This window comes from Gorilla gorilla, chromosome 11 (assembly GCF_029281585.2).
Source record: "Gorilla gorilla gorilla isolate KB3781 chromosome 11, NHGRI_mGorGor1-v2.1_pri, whole genome shotgun sequence".
In the NCBI taxonomy this organism is placed as follows: domain Eukaryota; kingdom Metazoa; phylum Chordata; class Mammalia; order Primates; family Hominidae; genus Gorilla; species Gorilla gorilla.
In genome coordinates, this window is record NC_073235.2 from 130,061,075 (window position 1) to 130,080,338 (window position 19,264).

At 41.5% G+C, this 19,264-nt stretch overlaps 1 protein-coding gene across 2 annotated transcripts; it reads right to left on the bottom strand.

Moving 5' to 3' along the window:
* Window positions 1–560: 560 nt before the first annotated feature.
* On the bottom strand, window positions 561–18,941 carry TM4SF20 (transmembrane 4 L six family member 20). Of its 2 annotated transcripts, none has more exons than XM_063695255.1 (6): window positions 18,897–18,941; window positions 18,463–18,578; window positions 15,992–16,266; window positions 7,775–7,840; window positions 2,963–3,114; window positions 561–886 (listed from the first exon to the last, which is right to left on the bottom strand). In XM_063695255.1, the coding sequence occupies exons 3-6, from the start codon at window positions 16,172–16,174 to the stop codon at window positions 598–600; spliced, it is 690 nt and encodes a 229-aa protein (XP_063551325.1). In that variant the 5' UTR covers window positions 16,175–16,266; window positions 18,463–18,578; window positions 18,897–18,941; the 3' UTR covers window positions 561–597. The 2 variants fall into 2 exon arrangements, with proteins under 2 accessions (XP_063551325.1, XP_063551324.1); XM_063695254.1 differs by lacking the exon at window positions 18,897–18,941 and adding an exon at window positions 17,109–17,230 and having other exon boundaries at window positions 18,463–18,801.
* Window positions 18,942–19,264: the final 323 nt, after the last annotated feature.

Sequence of the window (19,264 nt, forward strand, 5' to 3'; positions counted from 1 at the left end):
TTTGGGTGCGACGGCTCATGCCTGTAATCGCAGCACTTTAGGAGGCTGAGGCAGGCAGATCACTTGAGTCCATGAGTTCGAGACCAGCCTGGGCAATATGGAAAAACCCCATCTCTACTAAAAATACAAAAATTAGCTTGGCATAGTGGCATGCACCTGTAGTCCCAGCTACTAGGGAGGCTGAGATGGGAGAATCACCTGAGCCCAGGAGGTTGAGGCTGCAGTAAGCTGAGATAGCACCACTGTACTACTGTACTCCAGCCTTTTTTGAGACCCTGTCTCAAAAAAAAAAAAAAAAAAAAAAAAGTCCTGTACTTTTATTTTCAGGATGACTTCCATTCCTTTTCATCCTCCTTCCCTTCTCCTTTCTCTACACACAATGAAGAGGTAAAAAATTTGAATAGTACAATACAAAATTAATTGAAAATTCTCTCCACCTTTCCCAAATCAACCACTGGTATGAGAGTGTTATGCATTTACAACATGCTTTCTACGTGAAGGGTTGATTTTTTAAATCATCTCAAAGATGACTTTGAAAATAAGTGTACTTCTCAAATTAATTCAAACTACTGATACTTACATTTTATTCCCATTAAACTACACAATTTGACTTCTTCGCTTAGAGACTCCACACAGACAGCCAAGGAAACCGATGACTATCTGACTGAGCCCAAACAGGAGCTCCAGAATTCCAACAAGCAATAGACCTAAAAATACTGAGAAGTGGATAAGCCTATGTTTGTTTTCTTCAGAATCGAAGTGGAAACCAGATGCTCTCCAGCCACTCGCCATGGTGTCGTTACTGGTGGGTTTATTGAAACCAGTAGGAGGTGCACAAGAGTCATTGAAAAACCACTGCAAGTTGAAGGATTCTGGATGAATGTCACTGAAAAACAAAAGATAAAAATCAGATATTCAGAAATATCCCTGACCAAAGGAATGTAGCATTGTGCACATAAAAGAATGAGTGAAACAATGTACTTTTGCAATATTGTGCCCAGAAATGACAGAGATCAGGGTTTCTGAGCATGCGTCCGTATACTCTACTAGTTACAAAACTTTTGTTACTTATATAGCCCATCATTTAACAAGCATCTCTATGGTACATCTTCTCTTAGGTTGAACGGTATGAAACTGCTGTTTTGGGATGTCAGAAATAGTTGAATGTCAACAGTTTTTCGTGGTTCAACCTATTTATTTTATCTATTCAGATACTCTTCTACTTGCTAGATAGAAAAACTAAGGCGCCTCCCCTACCCCCCCCCCCCCCCCCCCATTAAATGAGCTCAGTTCTTAGTGCAGAACTGCAGCGTGGCGTCCTTTCTTCAACCAGATGTACAGTTTTTACTGATTAAATATGTCTGATTAAAGTGATGTGCCTGTTCTTAACGGGGCTGTGGAAAATGAGAAACTTTTAGCCCTAATACATCTATCTCAAGATGATTTTTTGTTTGTTTAGAGTAAAATGGAATGTTCTTAGGGAGTTTGCATTGCTGGATATCAGCAACTGACATTCAACCTGGGAAAACAACAGTATTTTCAGCACATGGAATATGAGTGTTTTGTGAAATGTGTAGCAAGCCAAGGATCACTCTTTTGTAACTTTGCTAGCCTAGCCCATCTCCGCAACTAGGCTGAGAATATCTGAGTGCTGTTGTCTGCAGAGCTTAGCCTGGTGCCTGGTACATTGTGGGCTGTTGTCATTCCCTGCGGATTTAATGTGCATAGCATCTGTGGTAGAAATCTTTAACCCTTTACTTCAAGTCTATTAGTAAGGAGACTTTCCTTGGCTTTGTTTTTGAGACAGAGTCTCACTCTGTCACCCAGACTGGAGTGCAGTGGCTTGATCTTGGCTCACTGCAACCTCTGCCTCCTGGGTTCCAGCAATTCTCCCGCCTCAGCCTCCTGAGTAGCTGGGACTACAGGCACGTGCCACCATGCCTGGCTAATTTTTGTATTTTTAGTAGTGATGCAGTTTCACCATGTTGACCAGGCTGATCTCAAACTCCTGACCTCAAGCGATCCACCTGCCTTGGTCTCCCAAAGTGCTGGGATTACAGGCGTGAGCCGCTGTGCCTGGCCTTCCTTGGGTTTTGGTTCAAAACAAATATGCTACACAAAATTTGAGGGACTTTCTTTTTTAATGTAGCAAGGTAAGGGAAAAGGAGAAAAAACAATTTTTTGTATGTAACTACAAAAGTAAATTCTGGTTATTTGCCAAACTGAGCAGGCTATACAGAGAGCTAATGGATTAGATACTTTTTTCTTCCAGTTTTTACAAATTGTGTCTAGATTCAGTCACAGAATGATGTACTTAAAAGACTAAAATGAGCCACGTATTAAGTACATGTAACTCTCCAGTATTGTTATTACATGACTTAAAATTTGGATTCATTCCCATGCATACAGTATATTTATAGCATATCTGTATGAATCCATTGGTTGCTCTTCCATTTAAGCCTACAGGCAAGGCTCTGCATTTTATTTATTGTGTTTTTATTAAATTTTTTAAATTGTAAATGTAATATTTGCTCATGGTTGACAAATTTAATTAGTTCAGAAGTGTAGAAAGTAAATGTTCTCTTCACTCTCGTAAAGGGAATCCCCTATTTCCATTCTCCAAGGATGAAATTTAAGTTTCTGGTGTATATTTGCATAATTTTTTAATATACATACACATATGTAACTGTAGATTTTTGAAAGACAAGCATAAGCCATTTGAGATCAACTAGTCGTTTTAGACAATATCTAAAAGTCCTTTTAGAGCATTGTAAATCTAATGATTGCTCCATTTTGATGTGGAGGTGTGCTAACTGGCGTTAATGTACTAAAATTCCTAAGAATCTGTTTGTCCCGGCAGTTGCATCAAATAAAAACATGGCATTGTTTCAGTACTGCATTAATCTAATCAAACTAGTTCAACTGTGTGAGACAGTAAGCCTGTGAAAATCAAGTTACTTACCTGATGTTTTTCAATGAAAATTCACAATTGGCATTACTGTTGCCTGGAGAATTACACATGAGAGGACCTTTTAAGAGAGCCTGGATGGATATCAGCATGCAATACAGAGCACCAATGACTGTGATCACACTGAAAAGTGATGAAAGAAACATCTGAAAAATAAAATAGAGCCATTTGCACATGTTATGACATGTTCTTGATCTGTTTCAAGCTTCAGGAGCATATACAGTCTTTTTTAAATCCAGTCGCCCTAAAATCCTGGATCTTAAGATCACAGTTTATTAGGTGTGAATGATACAAAAAGGCAGAGGGCAGTCTCTGCTATTTGATTACACTCAATAAAAGATGGTTGGGGCTGGGCATGGTGGCGCACACCTGTAATCTCAGCACTGTGGGAGGCCAAGGTGGGTGGATCACCTGAGGTCAGGAGTTCGAGACCAGCCTGGCCAACATGGCGAAACCCCCTCTCTACTAAAAATACAAAAAATTAGCCGGGCTTGGTGGTGGATGCCTGTGATCCCAGCTACTTGGGAGGCTAAGGCAGGAGAACCGCTTGAACCCGGGAGGCAGTCATCTGAGATCATGCCATTGCACTCCTCCTGGGTGACAGAGCAAGACTCTGTCAAAAAAAAAAAAAAAGATGGTTTGACTTGTCACTGTCTCTGGAAAATCTCAACTTTCATATTCCTGAGCCTCATCTGTTTCTTCTGACCACGGAGATCTAGTTCCTCCCTGTTTTATGTACTTCCTACTTCATAGAATCTTGATCGGATCTTAACTACGTTTATCTTCATGTCTGGTCTCTTGGCTCGCAAGCGTTTGGCCCTGATGCTTTAAGTGAATTTGGCCCTGATGCTTTAAGTGGCCAGTGGCCAGCGTCCCACAGTGATCAGTCAACAGCATAGAGTTAGAACTGGACTTCCCAACCTCAGCACCAATGACATTTGCACACTTTGCTGTGGGGCCTTTCCTGTGCAGTTTAGGATATTTAGCAGCATCCCTCATCTCTACCCACTAGATGCCAATATCACCCCCCCGACGCCTTGCCACCTCCAGCCCAGTTCTGACAACCAAAAATGTCTCCAGACATTGCCAAATATCCTCTTGGGGTGGAGGTGGGTGGGTAAAATAACCCGCCGGTTGAGAGCCACTGTGTTAGAAAGATTGTACACATCTTTATTTCATGAGTCAGTCATGAGAGCAGAAGAAGGCATGGAATTTGGCATAGGAAACTGAATGAAAGTTCGTGTTTGTTTTTCCAAAAATAAGCTCTTAGGCCAGGCACAGTGGCTCATGCCTGTAATCCCAGCACTTTGGGAGGCCAAGGAGGGTAGATTGCTTGAGCCCAGGAGTTCGAGACTAGCCTGGGCAACGTAGTGAGATCCCATCTCTAAAAGAAAAAAAAAAGAAGGAAACCTTTGTATTGTTTCAGTGAAGTTGTTAGTCACTGATGATTATTTCAAAATCAGCAGAAATGAAGCGAGGGAATGCTTTTTCTTTTTCTTTGCTGGAATAATGCAGCTCCCACAGGGTCTGTGTGTTGTGTTCTTGAGACCTGCCTTTTATGAGTGCAGAATAAGGTGGCTACCTATAGAGTTGTGTTGAGGGATGTTGTGCTTTACATATATCATCTCATTTAATTCTTTTCATAACCCCAAGAGGTAGATACTATTATTATTTCCATTTTATAGATGAGAAAACTGTGTATCATGGAGATGGACAAAACTTGTCAGGCTCTCACAGCTGGGAAACACTTTAATCACTATTCTTCTTCCAGCCAAAAGTTCAGAATGATGGATTTGGAGTCTACTTCAAATCCTGATTCTTCCATGCTACTGTGACTTGTGCAGTTACTTAAATGTACTCATCAAGAAGTGCCATGGTGTTTATTTTTAGCCATCTATTTTTTTTTTTTTTTTTTTTTTTGGAGACGGAGTCTCGCTGTGTCGCCCAGGCTGGAGTGCAGTGGCGTGATCTCGGCTCACTGCAAGCTCCGCCTCCCAGGTTCACGCCATTCTCCTGCCTCAGCCTCCCAAGTAGCTGGGACTACAGGCACCCGCCACCATGCCCGGCTAATTTTTTGTATTTTTAGTAGAGATGGGGTTTCACCGTGTTAACCAGGATGGTCTCCATCTCCTGACCTTGTGATCCGCCCACCTCAGCCTCCCAAAGTGCTGGGATTACAGGCGTGAGCCACCACGCCTGGCCGCCGTCTATTTTATATATATATATAATTGTTTGTTTTTGAGATGGAGCCTTTCTTTTTTTCCCAGGATAGAGTGCAGTGGCGCTATCTGGGCTCACTGTAACCTCTGCCTCCTGGGTTCAAGAAATTCTCCTGCCTCAGCCTCCCAAGTAGCTGGGATTACAGATGCCAGCCACCACACCTGGCTAATTTTTTTATTTTTATTTTTTGTATTTTTAGTAGAGACAGGGTTTCACCATATTGGCCAGGCTGGTTTCAAACTCCTGAACTCAAGTGATCCGCCCACCTCAGCCTCCCAAAGTGCTGGGATTGCAGGCGTGAGCCACCGCACCCAGCCATATTATCTCTGAGTTCTCATCCCTACAAAAGGCCTGGCTTTAGAAAGTGATTCCAGGCATCTGTATTTCCCCTAAAGGGGATTCACTTAAATGATTCAGCAAAACCATTTTGTATTCAGAAGCAAAAATAAGAACTGGAAAAAGGGAAGAAGCAAAGAACAGTTAAAATAGGGGACAAGCCTTGGTCAACCCTTTCCCTTCCTCCCAAGATGTTGCCTTTGCCACTTGTCTCATGTTTTGGTCTTGTCTAGGCTTCAAAGACACCAGATACAACATAAACACCAGTTCTTAGAGGATACACCTATAGGAAAAGCCTATATAAGTGTTTTGATATTTTTGATTTCAGGAACTCAGAAATGTCTCAGGATGTCAAGAATGTTGTGAGCACCACATAGAAAAGATACAAAGTCAAATTCCAAATTATTATCGTTTACAAAGAAAAGTGACAGGGAAGGGAAACTGAAAATTAGTGTTTATTGAATACCTAAAATGTATTCAGACAAAAATAGACTAGAACTAATTAGCATAATTATTGTACTCCTAGATAAATATCAAATATCAGAAAAAGGGTAATTTTTAAAAATATGAATCTTCCATTATGGATAGAAATATCTGGTTTGTTTTTTTTTTAAGTAGTGGTTCTAACCCCTGGCCAAATTATCTTGAGTGCTTTTGAAAAATACTGATGCAGAATCTCTGGGGGCCACCCAGGCATTGGTATTTTTTAAATCTCTTTAGATAATTCTAATATCCCCATCTGTCTTTTCTTTTCTTTTTTTTTTTTTTTTTTTTTTTTGACAGAGTCTTACTCATCTGTTGCCCAGGCTGAAGTGCAGTGATGTGATCTCGGCTCACTGAAACTTTTGCCTCCTGGGTTCAAGAGATTCTCCTGCATCAGCCTCCTCAGTATCTGGGATTACAGGCATGGGCCACCGCGCCCAGCTAATTTTTGTATTTTTAGTAGAGACGGGGTTTCACCATGTTGGCCAGGCTGGTCTTGAATTCCAGACCTCAAGTGATCCTCCCACCTCAGCCTCCCAAAGTGCTGTGAGCCACCGTGCCCAGCCTAATGTTTCCATCCATCTGAGAACCATTGCTTTGAAAGCTCAAGCTCAGCCAAGCAGATTTACTGTGACTGCTTGCTGTCAATCTACCCCTTCCACAGGGAATTATGAGAGTCCTTATGTTGCTTAATAGCCATGTTGATGGTATAAAGATTGTGAATTGTGGTGTACTCCAGTGGGTTTGGATAAAAATCCACTTACTAGTGTGCTACACTGGCAAATCATTTACTTTCTCTGAGCATCCGTTCCTTCGTCAATAAAACACACATCTTACTTTTTCCCGCTTAAGGGTTTTGAGAGAATTAAATGAAACAGCATATCTGAAAGTGTTCTGAGCAGAGTGACACTCAGGTTAATGAATCTTAATTTACTTTTAACTTCGTTACAACTTTATACATAGTGGGTAGGCATTAAATGTTTTGGGGGAAAAAAAAACCTGGCAGCTCCTTTAATTTAACTGGATAAGGGCAATTGTCATTCTAATCCTAGCAAACCAGTCTGTCATTGCATGAGAGAACTGAATACATTTTCCCTGAGTATTTTATATACGCCACAAAAATATCACACCTGAGTATTATGAAATTGATTGCAGCTGTGGGCGTGACTTACAAATCTCCTTTCTTTGAAAACCTTTAGATTGAGGAAAGAACAATCCATGGAAGACTGAGGAAGGGACAGAAGGCCAACTCTAAATGTTTGTGGGACAAAAAAACCCGTCTCACTTTTTCTACTTCTGTATAATCATCCTAAATAGCATGTTTCAGGCCAGGCGCAGTGGCTCAAACCTGTAATCCCAGCACTTTGGGAGGCCGAGGCGGGCAGATCACTCGAGGTCAGGAGTTTGAGACCAGCCTGACCAACACGTTGAAACCCCAATCTTTACTAAAAATACAAAAAATTAGCTGGGCGTGATGGTGTGCACCTGTAGTCCCAGCTATTCAGGAGGCTGAGGCAGGAGAATCGCTTGATCGCAGGAGGCAGAAGTTTCAGTGAACCGAGATCGCACCACTGCACTCCAGTCTCAGCAACAGAGCAAGACCCTGTCTCTAAATAAATAAATAAAAATAGCATGTTTCTAAGGCTGTGGCTCCATCAGTGGAGCCCCACTGTGATTCGGTAGATGCGAGTGACTCAGTGTGGCTTTGCTTAGGTAGCAATAACTGTTCATGCACTTCTGCTTCCACGCCGACTGCTCCATACTTACTCCAGTTCTGTTGTTGCAGCACGCTCTTTTTCTTGCTGTCAAGGACATTGTTGTTGCTGGAATGGCCTGGAAATGACATCAACAGGAAAGATGAGTATTATAACTTCTCATCAGAAGAAAAAATAGTAATCTTCACCTTCCGTTTACCACCAGTTGTGGGAAATCAAGGCTCAAAGAACAAAAAGGGAATTTGGCAATATCCGTGGTTTTGTGAACCTTGTCATCCCAGTTTCAACCAGAAAGATTAAAAGTGGCGGCGGGAACAGGGGAATTCAAGACAGGAGTTTTGAAGTCTTCTATCTACATTCTTAGTTCACTCTGACTCATCTGCAGAGAATTGGATTTTAAATAGATTAGGATGACTTATTTATACATTATTTTTGGAAGAAATGTTTCTGAAAGAATTGGCTGCATCATCCAAACTCTGTTGTTTGTTTGTTTAAAGAGTAGGGGTCTCACTCTGTTACCCAGGCCGGAGTGCAGTGATACGAGCATAGCTCACTGTAGCCTTGAACTCCTGGGCTCAAATAATCCTCCTGCCCTAGCCTCCTGAGTAGCTAGGATCATAGGTGTAGACCACCACACCTGGCTAATTTTAAAAATATTTTTGTAGAAGCAAGATCTCACTCTGTTGCCCAGACTGGTCCTGAACTCCTGGCCTCAAGAAAACCTCCTGCCAAGAAAACTAAAGATGTGAGCCATTACACCTGGCCCAATTTCCCAGAAATTGTATGGATTATTCTGGCAAACCTGCAGAAAAGAAATTGATGGTTTTGTTTGCCTGGCAGTTGGGAACAAATCATTCTGTCACCACCCACTCCCACTAGCCTTTCTTTTCCCAGGATCCCGGCTATCTTGCTGGTTTCCCCAAACTTATATTTGAGAATTATTTTTGGTTCCACGTTCTCCTTTCTCTTCCTATATCCATGATATGTAATGATCTCACTTTATACATTGATGCTCAGAAATCTATAGATCACATTCTGTTTTCAGGGAAATACACGTTGCCAAGGAACGCTGTAAGAAAGAACACTATATTCTCAGGACTTGGGTTTCAAATTTTAGTATATCTAGGCAGCAGCTATGACTAGAAATTCTTACTGGAAGGAGTTTTGTATCATTGAAGGGTGGAATGTAATTATTTCCTTCCACTTGAGAAATTTTAGGCGTAGGTTTTTTTGCCATCTCAGCACAGCTGCCCTCGAGTGGTTTTTCTCTCTCCTTCTACTCTCATTCTCTAACATTTTCCCGAGCTCTGGCAAATGCCAGACACTGTTACAGGCGCTTTACATGCCTTAGTTTATTCCATCCTCATAATAATCCTATGAGGTAGGTGCTATTATTATTCCCATTTTACCAATGAGAAAACTGAGGCATAGAAAATTTGAGTAATTTGTCTTTCTTAGACAAATTACTTAAATTGTCCTTCTACTTTCTTAGTAGAAGGGTTGGGATTCAAAACTAGTCATTTGGCCAGGCGCGGTGGCTCATGTCTGTAATCCCAGCACTTTGGAAGGCCGAGGTGGGTGGATCACGAGGTCAGGAGGTCGAGACCAGCCTGGCCAACATGAGGAAACCCCATCTTTACTAAAAATACAAAAATTAGCTGGGCGAGGTGGTGCACACCTGTAGCCCCAGCTACTCAGGAGGCTGAGGCAGGAGAATTACTTGAACCTGGGAGACAGAGTTTGCAGTTAGCTGAGATCACGCCACTGCACTCCAGCCTGGCGACAGAGAGAGACTCTGTCTCAAAAAAACAAACAGACAAACAACAACAAAAAATACTAGTCATTTGGGGTGCAGAGCCCAGATAGTTTTTTGTTTGGTTTTGTTTTTTTGAGACAGGGTCTCACTCTGTCACCCAGGCTGAAGTGCGGTGGCACGATCACGGTTCACTGCAGCCTCAACATCCAGGGCTCAAGCGATCCTCCCACCTCAGCCTCCCGAGTCGTTGGGACTACAGATGCACGCCATGATGCCCCATTATTTTTAATTTATCCTGGGGGGCATTTTTTTGTAGAGATGGGGATTTTGCCATGTTGCCCAGGCTGGTCTTGAACTCCTGGGCTCAAGTGATCGCCTCGGCCTCCTAAAGTGTTGAGATTACAGGTGAGCCTCTGTGCTCAGCCGGGACTCTTAATCCCTATTCCACACTGACTCAAGTCTTACAATTCTCCCCTATTCCTACCTAGAGTTTGTTCATTCTCATCTTCCCTGCTGCCTTCATTCACCCTTGCCCATCTCATTGTCCTTCCAATTACTCCCACTCTGATTCATTTATCCAAGGCCACATCTGCCTTTATTCTTTCAGCACAGGTTTAAAGTTTATGCCTCTTTACAAGGCAGCTTTCCTGACAAACCTCACTCCATCTGATGATGTACTGCCTCCATGTCACTTTGTATTATTATCAAGCTTTGCTTACACATTGCCTTGAACACCACCACCCTCCTTATGTAGAGGCCACATGTGTATATGGCTGCCCAGCCACCTTGGCGCATAGCTGAAAGCCCAGAAGAAAAGGGAAAAGAAATTTTAGCTCCCAAATAGGTATCAGTATTCGAGCACTAAACATCTTTTATTGTACACATAAGCTGTACTGCCTTTTGAGCTTACAGGACAAATCATTTAGAACGGGAACTGGCAAACTATGGCCCACAACCTCTTTCTTGTAAATAAAATTTTATTGGAACACAGTCACATCCATGTATTTGCATATTGTCTATGGCTACTTTTGTGCACCAACAGTAGAGTTAAATTGTGTGGAAGAGGCCGGGCGCGGTGGCTCACGTCTGTAATCCCAGCACTTCGGGAAGCCAAGGTAGGCGGATCACGAGATCAGGAGATCGAGACCATCCTGGCCAACATGGTGAAACCCCATCTCTACTAAAATACAAAAAATTAGCCGGGCTTGGTGGCACGTGCCTGTAGTCCCAGCTACCAGGGAGCCTGAGGCAGAGGACTCGCTTGAACGCGGGAGGCAGAGGTTGCAGTGAGCCGAGATCGCGCCACTGCACTCCAGCCTGGTGACAGAGCGAGACTCCGTTTCAAAAAAAAAAAAAAAAAATGTGGAAGAGGCTGGTTTACAAACCTAAAATATTGGCTGAATATTTACAGTTTGCCAGCTACAGATTTAGAAAATTAATGATTCTTTTAAAAGAAAGTGCAAGTGTACTCCAGCCTAGATGACAAAGTGAGACCCTGTCTAAAAAAAAAAAAAAAAAAAAAAAAAAAGTGGATTGACGTTACAACTTAAATGGATAAATTGTTCTATTTTCCTTGTTGATGCAAACTGAACTCTGATAACTTTCTTGGAGATAAGTCTATTTCAGAGTTGCTAAATATTTCCTTTCATGATGCACTTACAAAGGGGTTTTATAAAGGGATAATTACTTGCAGTGTATAAGTCACCACCCCACCGACTTCAAGGCGTATTAACACATCTTTGTAATGCTGTTACTGGTAATTTGACAACTCGCTGTGGTTTCAACCGCTTTCCCATTCAGAGCTCCGGAAATTGGAGGGGCTCTTTAGACAGACACTAAAACTGTGAATGGTGTGTGTGTGTGTGTGTGTGTGTGTGTGTATGAATTATATATAAATTTTGCAGATAATCTCCTGCCAAAATGAGCAATTATGAGAACACACTTTCTCTTCATTTCCTAAGCGTATTTGAATGCCTGAGTTTTTGTAAAATTAAAAGTCTTGCTAGTCTTTTGTTTTTAAAAAGGAAAGTAATATTGTTCATTTTTTCTTACAGACCCCCCTAATTGTATTTAGTTTTAGAAGTTACATGATTTTACAAATGAAGTGTGGAAAAACTTCAGGCCATTAAAAATTCTGTGATGAAATTCAGACTTTTGGGAGTCCTCTAAGAACTTGAACATGAGAGTAACACACAAAGTCATAGCTCATTACAAATATCAAAACTATATTTTGCAGCCAGGCATGGTGGCTCATGCCTGTAATTCTGGCACTTTGGGAGGCCAAGACAGGAGGCTTGCTTGAACCCAGGAGTTTGACCCCAACCTGGGCAATATAGTGAGACCCTATCTACAAAAAAAAAAAAAAATTTTGAGACAGAGTCTCACTCTGTCACCTAGGCTGGAGTGCAGTGGCACAATCTCGGTTCTCTGCAACTCCTGCCTCTGGGTACAAGTGATTCTCCTGCCTCAGCCTCCCAAGTAGCTGGGATTACAGGCATGCACCACCATGCCTGGCTAATTTTTGTATTTTTTAATAGAAACTGGTTTCTCCATGTTGGCCAGGCTGGTCTCGAACTCCTGCCCTCAGGTGATCTACCCACCTCAGCCTCTCAAGATGCTGGGATTACAGGCATAAGCCACCATACCTGGCCAAAAAAAAATTTTAAGATAAGCTGGGCAATAGTGGTGCATGCCTATAGTCCCAGCTACTTAGGAGGCCGAAGTGGGAGGATCACTTGATCCCAGGAGGTTGAGGATGCAGTGAGTTGTGCTCACAGCACTGCATTCTAGCTTGGGTGACAGAGCATGACCTTGTCTCAAAAACAATGATTAAAAAAAACCAAAGAAAACCCACAAAAGTATATTTTACAAATGTTTGTCATGCATAATGTTTTCTCATCTGTTTAACTTTCAACAATTTTTTTTTTCTTTTGAGATGGAGTCTTGCTCTGTCACCCAGGCTGGAGTACAGTGGCGCAATCTCAGCTTACTGTGAGCTCCACCTCCCGGGTTCACACCATTCCCTTGCCGCAGCCTCCCGAGTAGCTGGGACTACAGGTGCCCACCACCAAGCCTGGCTAGTTTTTTGTATTTTTAGTAGAGACGGGGTTTCACCGTGTTAGCCAGGACGGTCTCGATCTCCTGACCTCGTGATCCGCCCGCCTTGGCCTCCCAAAGTGCTGGGATTACAGACATGAGCCACCGTGCCTGGCCAGCTTTCAACAATTTGTTCTCCATTAAGACTTCAATAACTGACTTTGATGAGTTACTATTCTCTAATAAGTGAACTCAATGAATAAGCATGATTAAGATCAGGCTCACAACCTCATATAAAATAAAATGGCCTTTCTGTTTATATCTTTTCAAGGAAACATTTTGAGATATTTTTAAAAATACTCGAACAAATAACATTTGTATTGATTTTTCCATTTAAAGTTAAAGATAATTAAGTACATCACATTTTTACTTAGTCGTAGTTTTAGAAGATGAAAAGTCCACCTCCGTTTTAAGTAAGTCATGAAGCCATAAAATGAATATATTTCATGATGTAATCAATAATGAATTCCGTAGTTTGTATAATTATCTACTTCCTGCAAAATCTGATTTTTGGTAACAATACTAATTTGAAACACTATGGTAATTCTGGAAAGATTTCAAGAACTATGACCAAAGTGCTTATCACAGGCAGTGATTTCTTCTCTATTAACTTTTTTGTGTAGTTACTAGTATATTGAAAGCTCAGTATTTTGAACTAGTGAGTATTTTCATGGATGTTATAAAGGACATATTAATAAATCCCTTTGAAAAACACTTTCTTCCACATTCTCTATCTATCTGAGGATCATGAAAATATACCTGTAGTCTGAGCCCTTTTTACCACCCACCTGTTTGCTTGTGGGCATAGCCTCTGTCTATAAAGTTCATATTGGACTTTTCAAAGAGTTGTCTGATGCTTTAATGACATTCTATAATACTGAATAATAGAGATAGTCTGGTGTTGATATCTTTGATAATACTTACTGAGTGTGATAAAGTAAACTTAGTTGTAGAACAAGGAAGTTCAGATTCTCTGAAACTGTTCCACGAGTTTCTATAATCTTTCTGTGACTCAGTTTCCTGGTCACTTGACTTTATGGATTAATTTATAGATTATATCTTTCACCTCTGGCAGCCCTGAGACAGGTGTTGAGGTCTATGGTACTAGCACTGGTGGAAAAACAGAGTTTTGACGTCAGATAAATCTGGAATTTCACATCCATTAGGTGACCTTGTTAACATTCCTAACTTTCTATCTGCTGGCCTATAAAATTCAAGTGATAATAAATGCACACATTATTATAGAGACTAAATGAGATAACAAGGTAATGTATGAACCCAGTAGCTGGCCTTTGGCAGACGGCCAATAAATGAGCACTTATGTCCTTCTGTCTGTCTCTGCCTTTCTCTTTCTCTTCTCTTCCCGCCACACCCGCCACCATCCTAAAATGAAGAATACAGGAGATGTAGGTATGTGTCATTGCCACCTCCGACTCCTTTAATGCTAATACGTTCTTTTTTAATCTCATGGGATTTGTGGCAGAGCCAATTTATATCTAAAGCTGCATGAGTTATTCTAAGTGGATTGTCTTAACTCAGGAACTTCTAGGAGCTTCATGGAAATTGCTATCGTTAAGTCATGCTCAGCCAGCTGCTCCTGGCTTCTGGTGTAAGCAAATGCAAAAGAGGCTTCTACTACTCAAGCAGAGAGAAGCCTTCTACAGGGAAGAAAACAGACACACGGATGTACAGTTGCTTCATGCTGTTGAGTTGCAATGTGTTTTCTGTCTCTCAGCCTGGAAGAGAGCATTCATGGCAGTGTGAAGAAATAGCCCAAAACTTTCCAAAAGCTTTTTCTTTAATTAGATCTTTCTACCTAAAGCAGAGGAACAGATTCTTTGTGATGGTAAAGGAAGAGTGTTTTTGTAAATCTGGGGATAATACCAGCAGCAGTAACTGATCATAATTCAGAATCAGTGATTCAAGTAGAAAACTATGTCCTGAATTTCTTTAAAAATCACCTCCATAGCCATAAAAAAGGAATGAGATCATGACCTTTGCAGGGACACGGATGGAGCTGGAGGCCATTATCCTTAAACTAACGCATGAACAGAAAACCAAAAACCACATGTTCTCACTTGTAAGCGGGAGGTAAATGATGAGAACACATGAGCACATAAAAGGGAACAACACACACTGGGGCCTGTTGGAGGGTGGAGAGTGGAGGGTGGGAGGGGGAGAGGATCAGGCAAAATAAATAATGGGTAGTAGGCTTAATATCTGGGTGATGAAATAATCTGTACAACAAGCCCCCAAGATACACGTTTACCTACGTAACAAACCTGCACATGTACCTCTGAACTGAAAACTTAAAAAAAAAAGTTAAACAAAAGTCACCTCCGTGTTTTATTATCTCTAAAACACTGATAATATCAGTCCTTACAGCTTACTTTCTCTCTCTCTCTGTCTTACACACACACACACACACACACACACACACACACATTCATTTATTTGGCACTAACTAAACCCCCTAGTGGCATAACAAACAAAAACAAGCCTCTTGGATGCTGAATTATCAACTTCAACATCCACATCCCCATTTTACACGTATGGAAACAAAACCATAGGATAAATGATTTGCTTGCAGTGGTATATGGGAGGCAGAACCATAGCTGAGGTATTCTGCCAGATTTGAAAGCAGTTTTCCCTATACAAATGCGTCCTACCCAGGCCTACTGCACCCAGAATTCTCAGGAGAAAATCTGTAACTCTAACTATTGCAAGTGCCTCAGGTGATTCATGTCAGTTATATTCAGGAGTTCCATCCTGCACTGCTCTGCTGCAGATTTCAACAGAGGTAGACCTAGTAACAATCATCAAACTATTCAACAAGCTCGATGTCCTAGGATCTATAAAATAGCTGAGTCAAACTTTCCTTGAGGCCAGAGACCCAGGATTTTAAGTCCATGTCTCTTAGCCCAACTCCCTTCAGGTACAGGCAATGCAGCATTCATGCCTCGTAATTGCCATCACCCAGGCTAGTCATCATACATGGGAATGTTTCTACTCATCCCTGTTAAGCAACCTGTCACTCCTATTGCATTTTCTGTAAATACTTAGAGACTGGTATGGAGCAATGGAAAGTTGAAGGAATTAATTCAGAAGGTCCCTAACTCTAACCATAAAGCTTGGAAGAGCAGCCCTACCTGTACAGAAATGTGAGAGATAATAACCCAGCCAACTTCTACTAATTAATTTATTTTTTTTGCCCAGCTCTCTATCCTATACCACATAGTGTACTTTATTTAAATTACCATTCTTCACTGATGACCAACATAAATTAATGCCATACCGCTGCTCCAAATTTTATCATAAGCCAAGACATAGTTAACAGCAAGACTGGAAGACAGCTTTTAGGATTTCGGTGAAATAGGCAGGCCCTTCTTCACATCAAGTCAAATAAATATTACTCACCATCAGACCTGCTCCTATAATTCCTGGGAACCACCACTCAAAGCAAGAGATGGGGTTTTGAGAAAACTGGTCTTCCTCAACTAAGCTGACAATTAGAGGTATCGCATTGAGAACTACTCCTAACAGCAGTAGAACCAGCAGGCTGAATCCATTGCAGGATGTCCATCCTTCGCAGCAGGTCATGGTCACCCCCGGCTCAGAAACGTTGTCAAAGTGGCTATGCTTGCATGGTACTGTGTTGCCTTTTATCCCAATCTTCTGGTTAAAATTTAACGCTAATAAAAAATGAATAGTGGAAAATAGTTCAGAGTCCAATAGGGTAGGACATTATTATGATGACTATGATGGGAAATGAGAAAATAATTCTATATTATGATGGGGTGAAGGAAGGAAAGCAGAAAAAAATCTATGAGATAAATTTATGTAAGAAGATAGGCTTACGATAAGCTCCTTTAATATACTCCTTTATTAGTATGGCTTCTAAAAAGTAAAAACAAAAATACCCAGCTAAACTATATTTTCCTGTTCTATCGATATTATTACCAGCTATGGAAGTTTCTTATTTTGAAATTGTTCAACAAGAAAATGAACACGTATGAGATGTGGAGAAAGGTATTTTCTCTGCTGCAAATATTAGAGTTTGTTTCAAGCCGTATGCTCACATACACAAAATAAAATGTTTATGTCATATTATTCCAGTATTGCAGACTAACCCATTTAGAGATAGCCCACCTAAGACATGTGAGAGCTTTGGCTGATGCTACCAGACTGAAAGATAGCAATAGGAGAGAGATTGGATGAGGAGATTATCATATTTTATTTAAGCCCTTGAACACTTACTTGGCCATGTGCAGTACTTTACATCTCTAGACTGTGCTTCCACATTGTCTCTCCTCTAGCTGGTGAGCTCCTCGAGAAAAGACTATCAGTTGGCATAGGCTTTAAAATACAAAAGTTCTGGCCAGCTGCGGTGGCTCACGCCTGTAATCTCAGCGCTTTGGGAGGCCAAAGCGAGAGGATCACCTGAGGTCAGGAGTTCGAGATCAGTCTGGCTAACATGGCAAAACCCTCATCTGTACTAAAAAAACAAAAAGTAGCCAAGCGTGGTGGCACACACCTGTGATCCCAGCTACTTGGGAGGCTGAGGCCAGAGAATCACTTGAACCTGAGGGGTGGAGGTTGCCATGAACCGAGATTGCACCACTGCTCTCCAGCCTGGGCGACAGAGGGAGACTCCATCTCAAAAAACAAAAACAATACAAAAGTTATTGCTTATGCTGACTGACCATCCTGATCTAAATGGGGTCATGGTAGTTACTGAAAGACCTAGACCTAGACCTAGACCTAGACTGGCAGAGGCAGCTTCTTGATCCAGGCTTCCACAGTCACAGAGGCAGGGTACAAAAATGTGGTGAGCCACATACTGGATCTATATGTTTCTGCCCAGAAGCGACCCACATCACTTCTGTTCACATTTCGTTGGCCAAAAAAGTCACTCAGTTATGCATGAGTTCAAGTGGGTGGAAATACAAACCAATATGTCTAGGAGAAAAGACTGGGACATTAGGCAGCTCTAATCTCTACAGTGCCTTCATTCTGCTTCTGTGTAATCCCCTGCTCACCCCAGAGCATAGATTCAGTGAGTGCTGTTGGGAATGGTGAGATAATGTATGCAGTGGTGCAGTCAGTGTGGGCCAAAAGCTCCGGTGTAGTAGGCTTAGAGAGCAGCGCTCCACCCTGCAGCAGCGTGGCGGGGCACACAGCCTGGTAAAAGGGGCATGCCTGGTAATGGACACCAAAACAGTAGCTCCAGACTTGGGGTCCAGTTACTGGACCCCAGTGAAATGTGAAATCCTTTGTATGAAACGATTAAAAATAACCCACCTACGCGCTGGGCACGGTGGCTCACCCCTGTAATCCTAGCACTGTGGGAGCATCACTCGAGCCCAGGAGTTCAAGACCAGCCTGGCCAATATGGCAAAACCCTGATCTACTAAAAATACAAAAAAAATAGCTGGGTGTGGTGGCAGGTGCTTGTAATCCCAGCTACTCGGGAGACTGACTCAGGAGAACCACTTGAACCCAGAAGGCAGTAGTTGCAGTGAGCCAAGATCGCACCACTGAACTCCAGCCTGGGCAAGAGAGTGAGACTCCATCTTAAAACAAAAACAAAAAACACCCACCTACCAACACAACACACAAAACACTGAGAATAACTGAAAGAATACAACTGGGTTGAGAGACAGGAGACACTTCCATTGTATGGTTTATATACTTCTGCATGGTTGAGATTTCTACGATAATTATATAATATTCTAAAAAAATATATTTTTTATTTTATAAAAATTAACAACTAAAATTTACCCTCCCACTAAGTCATATAAATTATATCATTCTATAACTATATGTTATAATAAATAAATTATATATTTATTACTGACTTGAATGAGTGGGAGGCGGTAGTTACTTACCTTAGAATGTGGGTTGTGCCATTTCACATCTTTTTGCTGTCTTCATAAGATGTTGAATTGAAGAACTGTTTAGGGAATCATTTTATATGTAGGGAACTGGATCGGTTGGACTCCACCTGAGTGTGAGAATCAAGTGTCTGATTTCCAGAGTCTTTGCCATTTGACCAAAACTGAGTAAGCTGCATGCTTTTGCTAGTGGGGATAACATAGTTCCACTTGGGTTTGGTACTCCTTACATTTGTGGCTAAAAGGAAGTATCTGAAGAATTCTGTAAAAATGTAGAAATTTAATCTGTATGTGATGAAGGAGAAGATATTTCAGTATAAAGCTGAAAAGAGAATTAGCTTTTAACTGAAGAGGAGAATGATGACCACTTTTTAGTATCTGTCCAACACACATGCCTGTTTCTGTAAAAGCAACCCCCCATAACTTACATGCATAGATCCTCTGTATCCCATTTGTGTTATGGAACTTTGCTCCCCTGGCCATTGTTGATCGGAATACTGGTAGATACAGAAGCTAAGCTCTTCCAATCTCTCTAGGAGCTTGGAATTGAAACCAAGAGAAACTAGTTATTCCCCAGTATGCATGAAATGGGAGGGCATGTGTATCTGTTAAGATTAAGCTTAGTTGCACACAAAAAGAAATTTAAAATAAAAATGGCTTAAGATAGAAAGTTATTCACAAAGTCAGATGGTAAGTACTTGATGTGGTTTGGCCATGTCCCCACCCAAATTTCATCTTGAATTATAGTTCCCATGATCCTCACGTGTCGTGGGAGGGACCTGGTGGGAGGTAATTG